This window comes from Schistocerca nitens, chromosome 1 (assembly GCF_023898315.1).
Source record: "Schistocerca nitens isolate TAMUIC-IGC-003100 chromosome 1, iqSchNite1.1, whole genome shotgun sequence".
Taxonomy (NCBI): domain Eukaryota; kingdom Metazoa; phylum Arthropoda; class Insecta; order Orthoptera; family Acrididae; genus Schistocerca; species Schistocerca nitens.
Window position 1 is genome coordinate 560,464,662 of NC_064614.1, and position 15,272 is coordinate 560,479,933.

At 39.4% G+C, this 15,272-nt stretch overlaps 1 protein-coding gene across 10 annotated transcripts in view; it reads right to left on the reverse strand.

Moving 5' to 3' along the window:
• Positions 1-15,272, reverse strand: part of LOC126254530 (C-Jun-amino-terminal kinase-interacting protein 4) — a 263,338-nt gene that overhangs the window by 107,764 nt on the left and 140,302 nt on the right. For all 10 annotated transcript variants that reach the window (XM_049955327.1, XM_049955319.1, XM_049955323.1 and 7 more), the window contains one exon: positions 3,207-3,423. In XM_049955327.1, coding sequence (XP_049811284.1) covers positions 3,207-3,423 — 217 coding nt within the window. The remainder of the gene's footprint in view (positions 1-3,206; positions 3,424-15,272) is intronic.

A 15,272-nucleotide genomic window follows, 5' to 3' on the forward strand; every position in this document is an offset into this window, starting at 1 on the left:
ATTACTAGGAGAGACAGGTAAGCAAACAAATGCATCAGGCCATAGACTCTAATGTCAGAAGTAATTATGAGTATAATGAAAATCGAACGGGGGTTTGGTGGGACATACAGCTAGACAAATGTTGACAAACAATGGAAATTCTTTGTCAGATTCCAAGAGATAAGAAAGAGTAAGACAAAGACTTAATTAGAACACATGGAGGAGCAGCATGGCTGTACATCGAAATCTCTGGGGTGGAGGCATATCAAATGGTTCATTTAGATCACTGATGATTATGATATCAGAATGCTTTTAAAAAATTTAGTTAGCATAATTTGGTGTTTTTAAAAAGATGTAATTATTCAGGAAAGGTTCTTTTAGAAGCTCATATTAATATTACAAGATGTAACTGTAATCTAGTGATACAGAAATGAAGCACTGGCAAAAATATCTGTCACTCTAGATTCACCTACACTGATATCCCACTAAATGTGAGAAGAAGATTACCCCTCTCACACCATATAAGCAGTAATTCCTCCAACACCTGACCCAGAACTGAAATGGTATGAACCTTTAACACAGGTAACAATGAAAACTACATTCTGTCAGTCATAATCTAAAACAGCATTCATCCAAGGGCTTTACATGAACCCACCTAGAGGTTGCATCATATCCCCTCTGGAATTGGAAAGTGCTTCCCCCAGTCCTTGCATGTCTACACAATGTTCCCTTCTCAATTTCTTCCTTCTTTGTTTGGATACACCGGCACTTCTGTAATTTTTTTTTCCTGTGATTCCCACATTACTGTGGGATAAATAACAATGAACAAGCAAGCGATCACCTCTGAGATAATTACAGACTTTGGTCAGTAGCTCAGACAGTATAACATGTCACATCAATGGTAATGCACAAGTAAAACAGAAAAGCTATTTTATTTTTATGCCACCAAGAAGGCAAAATAGATGAGGCCTGGTATCATCAATGCTCTGTGTTGGCAGAGTAATTTTCCTAAATCACAGCTGTACATGAGAAGTACTTTATTTTCTGTTTAAAAAATAAAAATAGATAGAAAACAAAGAAAAAAAGATACAGGAATGAAGGAGGGATAGCAGGTGGGCTAGGACTGGTGTTTAACTCACAGCTATAAGAATAGTTAGGCCATTCCTATACTTTATCTTAACTATGGTCTTACTGTCTATTTTACAAATGCCTACTACCCTGTGAAAACCTAGAGAGAAAATCTGCAGAGGTATTGTTTCACACTGAGAAGTATTGTGAAACCCCACATTCACTGGATCTTCCACTAAATGTGAAAATAAGTTTACACTTTTCACATCATATAAGGAGTAATTCTAAAAATACCTGACCCAGAAATGAAATTTAATACAGGGAACAATGAAAACTACATTCTGTCAGTCACTGTGCACTGATATGCAGAGTATAGATATAAATGAAGATAAAGGATTCTCCATAAACTTGCCAATAAGGTTTACTTCTTTGGAAAAGATTACTATAACTCAGGCATGGCTCATTGTTAAAGGCTCTGAATGGCAGTTGCCATTCAGAGCCAAAAGATATCGTAAAACATATTTCTCAGTAATGACTGATAGAATTTAAATTATCAGGATGCATTTAGAATATTTCCCACGTGGATTTAAATAATAACAGTCAACTACTTAGAGATGTTGATACTAAGTGTTGGTTCTTCATACAGGTAGTAGCTAGTCTGCACTTTGAAATGCTTGTTAGTTCCACATAGGAGAGGTCTGCAGCATTGTTTCTGCAGAATACAGTTCTTATGGCCTTCCAGAAGGCTCTGTCCATTCGGCTTAAGGATGCCCTATGAACTTCCATGTGATTTTCAAGTTACACTGCTTACAACAAAAGGGAATCAACAGAGTGGCTGAAACTTCATTATCAAATCCCTGTCTCTGTATCTCTCTATTATGCTCTGAAGTATCATTAATCAGCATTCAATATTAATGTTTTGACAGTAATGAAGATTGTTTTTGTTTCTGGCATTGGCACTATCTGCTGTAGGAAAGACGTGATAAGTTTGCAAATGTCTAGCTACAGTGCACTAGATTACAGTGACATAAGTTGCATCACTTAGTGGGAGTTCCACAAATGATTACAGGAAATAAGCATGCCAAACATGTCCCATTATCTTTAGTGGCTAAGAATTTCCTTCCATGTAGATGGCGTTTTTTATATAAAGTGTGTTATTAGCAATTTTTTTTTTTTAAGTGTGTTGTGATAGAGCTCTTGTGAAATTTTTTTTACAAATAACTATAGCACATATCAAGAGTCTGGAAACAGCACAATATGAATTCAATGAGCATTTTATTAAAAAGTTTTGGAACATAAGCTTAGGGTAAAAGAGCCTAGTGTGCCCAAACCAGACTCAAACATCAATCAAGAATGAACAGAATGCAAATCCATGCAAGTATGTATACATAATTTCAACAGAGTATTTTTAGCCACCAACATCACTTTTCCTGACAATTTTGCATACTCAAACATAGTAAAAATGACGTGTTTCAGAGAGATCTTTATAGTGGCGTATCACTTAAATTGCACACTTTCATAATATGCAAGTATAAATACAAAAGAAAACAAATAAAGCATACAGCTTCACAAATACTAATCATAGCACAGGACCCATGACGATGCAAAATGTTACCGTTTCATTGTGCAAGTTTGTGAACACCATGAAATGAAAAAACACAAAAAACACCAACATTTCAAGTTTAGTACTGAAAACATGAAAAACATTAAGCACATAGTGAAGCTAATGTTGTTGTTGTTGTTGTTGTTGTTGTTGTTGTTGTTGTTGTTCACCACATTAAAGATCTCTCCAAAACTCTTCCTTATTAATAGGATTTGTTATGATATGGTCTTGGAGAATGTGACATTGACAGCTCAGTATAGTACCTACACATCTTATCTTGGAGTCAGCTTTAAGTGTCATTTAGTAGCTCATTATGAAAAGAAAGGAGATTTTAAACGCTTCAATTGATAAATGTCACAATTTCCTCAGTATGGAAATCACAAGCCACACTTGTTGTAACTACTCAACACAGTTATCAAATGAAAAAGAAACAATCTAAAGTTACCAACTAATAGTGTATATCATATTAGCAACTGTTTTACCAACACAATCATGGGAGCTGTTTTGTAAGCAAAACACTAAATCTTTAATATTTGAAGCTAAATGTTATACAAACCTCTACAGCAAGTGTTCTCGGATGAAGAACATGAATTTTATTCCGGTAGCCACACCACACTTTCCCATGGACAGCAACCGTGCAGCGAATGGAATGTCGTGGATTCCCGAGATCCACCAGATGATAACTGCTGAGGTCCCACTGCCCATCCAAGCCTCGACGAAATACAGCAACTGTACCATTTGCAAGAGCAGCCAAAACACGACCCTGCACATGCCTAGCAAAAATAAAGCATTACATTAAAAATAGGCTTTCAACTACTGGGAGCATACAGTCAAGCTTTTATAGGATTATTGCTTACAAGATGTATTCGATAAGCATAAAAAAGTTTCAATCACAATACAAAATAATCAGGGTGGATTTAACTTTCTCATTAAGAACACTGCAGCCAGCAACAGCAGCAGCAGCAGCAGCAGCAGCAGCAGCAAGATTTTATGATAAGACTGCAAAGTAACAAAAAATATGCATCTTCCAAAAACACATCGAATGAAGGCAATCATCTTCATAAACATTTTTTGACTTAGGTTGTGATTTAACAAAAACCTCACAATGAAAACTGAAAACCCAAATATGTAACAAGAAATATCACTGTCTGATCTCCAAACATCTTAGTGATTTAAATCATCAGACGCGCCAGGTTAATATATCAACATAAAAAAATCTCTGAAAATATAAATTATCATTTATAAATTAGTTACACAAAAGCAACCTTTAATTGCAAAAAGGGTGAATAACTTACACTATATTGAGTGTTGTATCGCACATTTCTGTATCTTTATCCTTAAGTCCCATCTAACATTGTTAGTTCCCGATGTTCTGGCTAGGTGGCATGCAAGAATGAGTTACTCCAGCAGTCATCATAAAGCTGTATCATGATACAGAACATGCACCATGTTGTTTATAGTTCCATGAATCCAAATCTGCTTCTAGAGTTCAGAGAGAATTCGGGTCTAAATATCACAAGCCACAACCTCAAGGGCAAACTGTCTCTCAAGAACAAACTGTCTCACGGACAAATACTTATTAAATGGTACACTCACAGGGTGCATACACGGACAAGGAAAAAAAAAATTCCCGGATTTTTCCCGAATCTCCCAGTCAAAAATTCATTTTCTCCTGGGTGAAAATACACTTTTTCCATGTTAAATGACAGCACACTTTCCCTTAGAACTGTAAAAGTATCCTTTGAATGGATATGGTTTTATACAGCAGTGTAGAATTTCCCGGCACTTTTAAAAAAAGAAACCCAGGGCGAAAAAATACGTTTTGGAAAGATCTTTGATGTGCAGCAACATGTAAGCTGCATATTTTCGTATTACGAAAGTATAAATTTAAATTCCACCAACAGGAAAATTTAATGGTTTAAATTAATATACATAGTGTTGCAAAGCTTTCACATATAATACTTGTCTCTAAGATTAATAACCTACAAGAGAAGCAAAGCTTTCACATTTAATGTTTATTTGTTTAGCGCATGTTACACTTTAAGATACATCACACAAATACGCCAGTAAAATTTTTAATACCGACATAAATCACTGATCTTCTGGGCTAGAAATTGTTCTAAATTGCTCATCATCAAAGAGTTGATTTTTAAAAGAGAGGAAACACACTGTGATTTAGGAAATTCATCGTACATTCTCGCACATAGTTCATCTTGCGTAAAAGGAAATTTAATTTGAAAATAATGCTTTTCAAACAACAATTCACAATATTTTCCCGTGATTTGTTAGAAATAGATTCATTTCAGCAGTTGCCAGACAGCGCCAGATAAGAGACATCACCGCGCTTGCGCAGCTATAGTGACGTAGGAAACCCGCACGTTCATACGTGTAAAACATTAAAAGATCTTACATCTTGTCATAAAAGAAACAAGACATCAGAGGATACTCCAAGAGCATTGGAATTTCGTGAACCATACTAAAATGCATAGTTCGCCTTACAGTGCACATTCGTATGTCCAGATTCCCAATGACGTAGGCCTTGACCTGATATGAAACTTTTCAGTGTGGTTTTCGGGATGTAAATTTTCTTCAAGTACCAATACTGTATTATCTCATGTTTAGTTCTTTGTTATGGCATAATGCCATATGTGCTAGAAGATGAAAATGTGCACTTGAAATGCAGCGAACAGTTGAAACTAGCCAATAGTGTGGAATTAAATACTTCGTTTCAAATAAATTCACTGCCTCAGCAGGAAACCCTAATAAAAGCCAAATTTCTTTAGCAAACCGACAAAAATAACTTTATTGTTCTGCAAGGCAATTAATGCTTGACTGTCAGAAAGGTGGAAATAAAATAAAATCTGAAACTAGTAACATACACTCCTGGAAATTGAAATAAGAACACCGTGAATTCATTGTCCCAGGAAGGGGAAACTTTTTTGACACATTCCTGGGGTCAGATACATCACATGATCACACTGACAGAACCACAGGCACATAGACACAGGCAACAGAGCATGCACAATGTCGGCACTAGTACAGTGTATATCCACCTTTCGCAGCAATGCAGGCTGCTATTCTCCCATGGAGACGATCGTAGAGATGCTGGATGTAGTCCTGTGGAACGGCTTGCCATGCCATTTCCACCTGGCGCCTCAGTTGGACCAGCGTTCATGCTGGACGTGCAGACCGCGTGAGACGACGCTTCATCCAGTCCCAAACATGCTCAATGGGGGACAGATCCGGAGATCTTGCTGGCCAGGGTAGTTGACTTACACCTTCTAGAGCACGTTGGGTGGCACGGGATACATGCGGACGTGCATTGTCCTGTTGGAACAGCAAGTTCCCTTGCCGGTCTAGGAATGGTAGAACGATGGGTTCGATGACGGTTTGGATGTACTGTGCACTATTCAGTGTCCCCTCGACGATCACCAGTGGTGTACGGCCAGTGTGGGAGATCACTCCCCACACCATGATGCCGGGTGTTGGCCCTGTGTGCCTCGGTCGTATGCAGTCCTGATTGTGGCGCTCACCTGCACAGCGCCAAACACGCATACGACCATCATTGGCACCAAGGCAGAAGCGACTCTCATCGCTGAAGACGACACGTCTCCATTCGTCCCTCCATTCACGCCTGTCGCGACACCACTGGAGGCGGGCTGCACGATGTTGGGGCGTGAGCGGGAGACGGCCTAACGGTGTGCGGGACCGTAGCCCAGCTTCATGGAGACGGTTGCGAATGGTCCTCGCCGATACCCCAGGAGCAACAGTGTCCCTAATTTGCTGGGAAGTGGCGGTGCGGTCCCCTACGGCACTGCGTAGGATCCTACGGTCTTGGCGTGCATCCGTGCGTCGCTGCGGTCCGGTCCCAGGTCGACGGGCACGTGCACCTTCCGCCGACCACTGGCGACAACATCGATGTACTGTGGAGACCTCACGCCCCACGTGTTGAGCAATTCGGCGGTACGTCCACCCGGCCTCCCGCAGGCCCACTGTACGCCCTCGCTCAAAGTCCGTCAACTGCACATACGGTTCACGTCCACGCTGTCGCGGCATGCTACCAGTGTTAAAGACTGCGATGGAGCTCCGTATGCCACGGCAAACTGGCTGACACTGACGGCGGCGGTGCACAAATGCTGCGCAGCTAGCGCCATTCGACGGCCAACACCGCGGTTCCTGGTGTGTCCGCTGTGTCGTGCGTGTGATCATTGCTTGTACAGCCCTCTCGCAGTGTCCGGAGCAAGTATGGTGGGTCTGACACACCGGTGTCAATGTGTTCTTTTTTCCATTTCCAGGAGTGTATTTTAGCCTTCCATAATTATGTGAATATATTTTAATTCACTTGATAGCTCCCAGCCACAGAAATCCGTCTTGTTTCCATTTGATGTGAGAGCAGTAAACGAAGAGGAAACAGAAAAATGTAGCCAAGGGGTCACATGGAAATTACCCCCCCCCCCCCCTACTTCAACTCAGGCTGCTCTGCGCATCAGAACGTTAAAAAAAAGAAAGAAAAAGAAGTTCATTTTGTAGCACACATCTTTCTGAAGAGTCTGATGCATAAAACATATATCTTCGAGGAAATGTAAGACACTTATTTGGTCTTAAGTCTGCAGTGCAGTTCCATGCTTCTTCAAACAACATTCTTATAGCGCACGTCACTGTATTTCGCTCTGTGGAACTCAAACATGTATATTTTGTAATGGATGTCATCAAACTATTTCAGAACAGTGGAAATTAAAATGTCCTGTAATGCCTATCCTGCTCCAGTCAGCCGGTTTGACATTCTACCCAACCCCTCGCAATTAATACTGGATAGGATAATTTGTAACCAGGAGAACAAGTATTCTTCAGGAAATCTGGACTCTTTATTGCCTATTAGCTAATAACTTGCTCTTCTGTGTAACATAAAATTAAATATATTAAATATAGGATACCTAAAACCAGTAAAGACAAGAGACAGGCAAGACAATACACATTTCTTCAGTCCTTCGGTCCTAGCGATTTTTCTCTCTAATCTTGCTACAGCTTTACATGGAGTTCTTTCCTTTCTGCGAAAGAACTATTACCTTATCAAAGTTCGTCAAACATTTTGCTACGTGAAAAATGGAAATGTTGTTGTCTAATACTGAATTAGTACAATTAGTACAATTAGTACCCAAGACTGGTGTGGTTTCTCAATCTGATTACATCTATTTTGTCACTGTGTGCTGGATAAAACAAAATAGGCCTTTCTAATATTGCAGCAATGGTAACACACATCAAATAAGTGACACTGTTTTGGCAATAATGATGATTTTTTATAATACGACAAAATAATCCATGTAGTACCAATATGAAATACCTATTTGTATTACTACAAGCAAAAAGCTTTACGTTAGGAAATAGTTTCACATTTCATTCATGCAGTCCAGTTTCTCATGCATAAGACCAAAAAATAGAACGAAATTTTTGTATAAATTTGGAATCGTCATATTCTTCCATAATTTGTGTGATATCCCCGTTTCTTCTCCTTCCTCGTTCTAACAAACAGTCTTATCATCACTAATTCTGTAACTATTCCTACCACTGTCAAAACTCATTCTCCCATTAACTTTACTACCCCTGCCACAATCACCAGTTTAGTTATCCAGAGATTATTCTCCGGTTAGTCGTTATTACGAATTCATACAATGCGTTTCCCGCGCTACTTCCAGAATGAAACTTAAACGGCTGCTAGCCGGGGACTGCAACTGGCCCTGTCTAGTGTAGCGATCTGGCCAAAAATTTTCTGTCAAAATTTCATTTTCTTAAATACACCGAGAAGATAATACGTAATCTTTCTTACCTGTTATTCCTGTTAGTCAATTATTTCCACTCTGGTAGTCTGAATCTATGGATTTTGCTAGTAATTATAACAATGTTGAACATTTGCAAACCGAACCAACCACATAAACAAGCAGCAGTTAGCATTCTCCAGTTCGGTTTTATTCCTCTCAGCTCGTAAAGCCTCATTGCATTTTGTCTGCAGGAAAGTTTGTTTCTAGATGTGACAATGATTCCTCTGGCAGAGACATCACGTACAATATGCACACATTCAAAAATCAACTCATAATTCATTCAGAAATCAACTTGGAATGTGTTCAAAAACCAGCTGGGGTGCATTTCAAAATCATATGAATAATCGATAGACCAATGTGCGCTGGATGCTAGGTGCTTTGCGAAACAAGGTTTTTTTTTCCTCAAGAAAATGAATTTGCCCCCTCCCCCTCGAAATTGCCGCACAGTTCGGACACCCCGGTTTGCCCTCACCCCCCCACTAGATCCAGGCCTGCTGCGCATGCGTGAATCTGACAGCTTCTGTGAACGCGTGAATCTGACAGCTTGGGCGCACCAGTAAAATTTTTCCAGGTACCATGTGGCTGGTTGCTGCTACTGCTACTTACACAGCCAACAGCCACATTTATGTAGCCAGAAGGGGGAAAAAGTACTAAAAAGCCTTTGACACATTCTGCTGTTGGCACACACTTCTACGAGCACTTTGTTATTTTATATGGTGCATTTCCTTTACAATTTAACTTTTGTTTTCATTTTATTCTCTCGTTCATGTTTTAATGCTGCAGTAGTATTCTGCAGTAGCGGGATACAGTAATATCCTTTAGTTAGAGTATCAGTTCTTACCAGTCAAAATTACAAAAAAATAACTGAAAACTTAATAAACAAAAAATTCCCGGATTTCTAAAAAATTCCTGGGTTTTTCCCGGTTTTCTCCTGGATGAAAAAATTCCCAGGTTATTCCTGGATCTCCTGATTGTCCCAGGTCGTAGACACCCTGACTCATTTCACAGAAACTGGCTGTGTATCACATAAAAATTTGTAAGGTTTGAGTGACAGGCATTTCTCTAATACCTTCCACACTGTAACACTAGACTTATTCAGTTCCAAGCTGGCACATCTCCTCGATTTACCCAGGCTATGAATGTAAGACTGCCGCATTGTTCAATTTCTGTGTCAGAGACTGCTGGCTGACACTGATCGGGTATCCTACGTGATACACAGCCAGTTTTGGTGAAACGATTGTAACAATAACAATTTGTCTGAGATGGTAGCTTGTGATATTTAGTCCCGAATTGTTTCTCAATTGTAATGGCAGATTTGGATTCACAAAACCATAAACAACACTTTGCAAATTCTGCACCATTACACAACGCCATGATGACAGTTAGAATAAGTCATTCGCACATGCTATCGATGGGAATGTTGGGAAACGGTAGTGTTAGGTGGGTTAAAATTTACATTTTTGTAAGTAATTACCATTTTCACAATTAAAGATTACTTTTGTGTAAGTAATTTACAGACACCCTGTTATCTAACTGGATAGATAAAAAAAATCTGCTCATCGTGCATTGGCAGGGCAATACACATATAAATGTTAAGGAAATCCTGGATCTTGAGTCAGGGAAGACTTACTGGATGAGGGGAGAAGGAAAGGAATCAGCCACCTTCAAAATGCCAGAAATTGATATATCTACACAACATGCGCGTGCGTGTGCACCCAAACCCACACCACACACCACACAAAAGAGCTGGAGCATGCTCATTCTTATGCCCCTATATGGTGCCGCCTAGACTGACAGTGCCAGTGCTTCATTTCGGCAAATAGACCTCTCAATCTACTCTTTTTAAATCAAATTGTGCCATGAATATGTTTCCCCCTAAATCTGATTCAGTACCTCTTCAATTTTTATCACATTTACACATCTAGTGTTTGGCATTCACCTGTAGCACCATACAAATAAAGCCTCTATTCTCTTCTTATCATAATATTTACCATGCATGTTAAACTTCCATATAAGGTGGATATTTTCATAAAAGACTTCAAAACACATTTATCCAGGATGAATTTTCACTCTGTAGCAGAGTGATTTCAAACTTACTGACAGATTAAGACTGAGTGTTGGAATTCTGGAAGGCAGGAGATGAGGTGCTGGTGGAGATGAAGCTGTGAGGGCAGGTCATGCATTGTGCTTGGATAGATCAGTCAGTAGAGCACTTGCCCACAAAAGGCAAAGGTCCCATATTCGGGTCTTGGACTGGTACACAGTTTTAATATGAGAGGAAGTTTCAAATTAAATTTATATTTGATATTAACTTACTTTCCCTTTTCAGGAAAGTTTTATTTGTCGTTGCCAGGTTGCATATTACACCCTCTACTTCTGTTATGGTTCTTTGTTTTGATGCCCAAAAACTGATTTACTTCTTTCAGTGCCTCATTTGCTAATAACATTTCCACACACCATCATCCAACTTAATCTGACTACACTCCATCATCTTTGATTCACTTTTATTGATTTTGACTTTATCATTTTTTCAATACACTATTCATTCCCTCCAACTCGTCTTCCAAGTCCTTTGCCACCTCCTCTTTAATTCCGTTTTACAAGTAGGTTCTTATATTTCTTTACGGTTTGCTTGGTGCATGGACTGAACATATGGGTGCAAGTTACAGCCCTGTCTTATTCTATTCTTAATTAATGCCTTCCTTAGAAGTCCTTCAACTCTTACAACTGCATTCTGGTTTCCGTACAAGTTGCAGATAACCTTGCACTCCTAGTGTATTGTATCTCACATAGTAAACTGAAAGACAATGACCATACACTACTTAAAAACAATAATAAAAGAACTAGGTGACAATAATAGAGAAACCAGTCAAGGTAGGTCTGTTGTTATAATGAATGATAGTGAATAAATCAGTAAAACCATCTATTTCTTCAACAGAAATAATATAATAGAAATTAGGTCATATCCCAAATCTAAATTACAGAATAAACTTATAAATCTTATGATCAAAAGTGACTTCCTATTAACTGCAAAAGATATAAATGAATGTACTGTTATACGTCCTACACAACCATTATGAGCAGAACCTAACAGTCGCAAACAGTCTCGCCCTATAGGCCCAATCGTCAATTTTCAAAGCAGTCAAACTTACAAAATCGGCAAGAAACTCAATGAGAGCCTCAGAAACACATTCAAATTTGAAGAGATACACTCAGCACAGAATAGTTAAGAAATAATTAATTTTATAAAGGAAATTCTGGTTCCCGAGACAGTTAACTTCACGTCACTTGACATCATACCTTTCAACAAAACAATGGTAATAATTAAAAATAACTTAAGCACCAAACTTTGTCTTTACCAGAAATAGAAGAGTTCAATGATTTGTTAAGATTAGTCTTGTCACATAATTACTTCCCTTTTAGTAAGAAAATGTACGAGCAGGAGGACGGCATAGCTACAGGCAGCTACCTTGCCAGTTTACTCCCTATATTTTCATCGACAACTTACAATGTAAATTCTTTAAAGAAAGCCCCCAGACAGTTAACAAAATAATAAATTATAGCGTATGTTGATGATATATTGATCTTACTTGAGGGTACAAAAGAAGAATTTCAGGACCTCGTGCAGGGAATGAATCAAATGCATCAGAATATCATCTTCACTGTTGAGCACCAGATAACCAAATGTTTAAATGACCTTGACCTTTCCACAAGTAGCTCCAACAACAGAAATTTCAAGAACACAGGAAACCAACATACACAGATGCCACAATCAATAAAACCTCGTACCAACCAGATAAGCACAAATAGCTACTTACAGAGCAATGCTCAACACAATGCACAAAACCCTATTAGAAGCAGACGAGCAAATTGATGAACTAAACACCATTAAATAAAATGCTTACAATAATGGCTACAGTCCAAAATTAATAGATGAGATAAATAGTAAAGTAAATTCTCACACAACCAACCACAAAGACAAACCAACACCACACCACAGCTAACAGAAAAATATGCAAGTATGTCATTTTTAGGGAAACTGTCTTGTGAAGTAGTGAACCTTTTCTGAGGAAGAAATGTTGGAAACAGTTTTTACACAAATAATAAAGTTAAAGGAAACCCGTCCATAACATTAAAAATAACAGTAAGCCATAAAATCTAGTAGGAATATAGAACATAGCTGCAATTCATGTTCAAAGATACACATTGGCCAAACAGGAAGAAACACACTGATGCCCTTCATTTAAAAAATTTCTGAAAATCTGCATTTGCCGTACATGAAGCTGAAGATAAACATCAAGTGACAGACATATCTCACAACTTACAAATACTCCACCTGGGAAACAAATGAAAAAGGATGACCTTATTTGCAGAAATTGAAATTAATTCACACAAATGTACATTCCCAATGACATCCTAAGTGACCAACAGAGTTACCAAACAAAATTTTGATAAATTTAGATGATCTGAGGTTTGCTTCTACAACCACACACTAATGTACACACATGAAAAAAACATAATCCAATGTGAGCCCATAGGATGCATAAAATATTTCTACATAATGTAAATCACTTGTTCTGTTTAAACAGCTTACAAATGCCATTCCAACCGTGAGGGAAAAAAATGTAATATTAATATCGATGTATAAAATGTGCTATATTATTTTTATAATATTCCATATAATCTAATTAAATAGTCACTAATGCACTTATTAAATAACCATACAGAGTACTCAGCACATTCACACTAAACAATTTCAGTTTTTTTTTTTCATACACAACCGCTATGTAACACACAGCTTTCACCGTAGCAGTAGCAGAACCTGTAAGTAGACGGCAACATGGTGGATACTGGACTGTTTTGTGCAAAATAGAAGTAAAACAGTATTTGTGCCACATCCATAAAAGCAAAAATCTGAATAATAACAAGCAGAGTACAAATTAAGTAATGTAAAGCAATTTATCATAATACACAACATGTGATGTGCTATAGACAGACAGCTGCAGTATACAATCTGCTTTCAATGTTTTAACTATGTACTGACTGAAGACTCAAATATGTTTTATGCTAATACACTACTGGCCATTAAAAATGCTACACCACCAAGATGGCGTGCTACAGATGTGACAGGAAGAAGATGCTGTGATATGCAAATAATTAGCGTTTCAGAGCATTCACACAAGGTTGGCGCTGGTGGTGACACCTACAACATGCTGACATGAGAAAAGTTTCCAACCAATTTCTCATACACAAACAGCAGTTGACCGGCACTGCATGGTGAAATGTTGTGTGATGCCTCGTGTAAGGAGGAGAAATGCGTACCATCACGTTTCCGACTTAGAAAAAGGTCGGATTGTAGAAATCGCGATTGCGGTTTATTGTATCGCGGCATTGCTGCTCGCATTGGTCGAGATCCAATGACTGTTAGCAGAATATGGAATCGGTGGGGTTCATGAGGGTAATACGCAACACCATGCTGGATCCCAATGGCCTCGTATCACTAGCAGTCGAGATGACAGGCATCTTATCCGCATGGCTGTAACGGATTGTGCAGCCAAGTCTTGATCCCCGAGTCAACAGATGGGGACGTTTGCAAGTCGACAACCATCTGCACGAACAGTTCGACGACGTTTGCAGCTGCATGGACTATCAGCTCGGAGACCATGGCTACAGTTACCCTTGATGCTACATCACAGACAGGAGCGCCTGCGATGGTATACTCAAAAACGAACCTGGGTGCACGAATGGCAAAACGTCATTTTTTCGGATGAATCCAGGTTCTGTTTACAGCATCATGACAGTCGCATCCGTGTTTGGAGACATCGCGGTGAACACACATTGGAAGCGTGTATTCGTCATCACCATACTGGCATATCACCCGGCATGATAGTATGGGGTGCCATTGGTTACACGTCTCGGTCACCTCTTGTTCACATTGACGGCACTTTGAACAGTGGACGTTACATTTCAGATGTGTTATGACCCGTGGTTCTACCAGTCATTCGATCCCTGCGAAACCCTACATTTTAGCAGGATAATGCACAACCGCATCTTGCATGTCCTGTACGGGCCTTTCTGGAAACAGAAAATGTTCGACTGCTGCCCTAGCCAGCACATTCTCCAGATCTCTCACCAATTGAAAACATCTGGTCAATGGTGGCCGAGCAACTGGCTCGTCACAATACGGCAGTCACTACTCTTGATGAACTGTGGTACCGTGTTGAAGCTGCATGAGCAGCTGTACCTGTACACGCCATCGAATCTCATTTGGTTGGTTGGTTTGGGGGATTAAAGGGACCAGACTGTGACGGTCATCGGTCCCTTTTTCCAAAAAATTAAAACCACCCAAAGAGAAGAAAAACGAACAGCAGGAAAGACGTCAGATGACACAGGACAAGAAATACTCCTACAGAGATCAGACAAAACAAATTAAAATCACACAGAGTGTGACGGTGGTTGGCTGACCATAGAGAAAAAAAGGAAAAGCCAACCACCGAGAACACATTAAAAACTCAGTTTAAAATCGGAGGCCAAAAGCCAGAATCAACACTAAAAAACAGAAACACTCAGATTAAACGATAAAAAACCCCTGCCCGAATAAAACGCAAAACTAAGCCAGCCATAACAGGGTCATCAGATAAAAGGGCAGGGAGCGTATCAGGCAGCGCAAATGTCTGCCTGACCACAGCTAAAAGGGGGCAGGCCAACAAAATGTGGGCCACTGTCAAAGCCGCCCCGCAGCGACATAGAGGAGGGTCCTCCCGGCGCAGTAAATAACTGTGTGTCAGCCAGGAGTGGCCAATGCG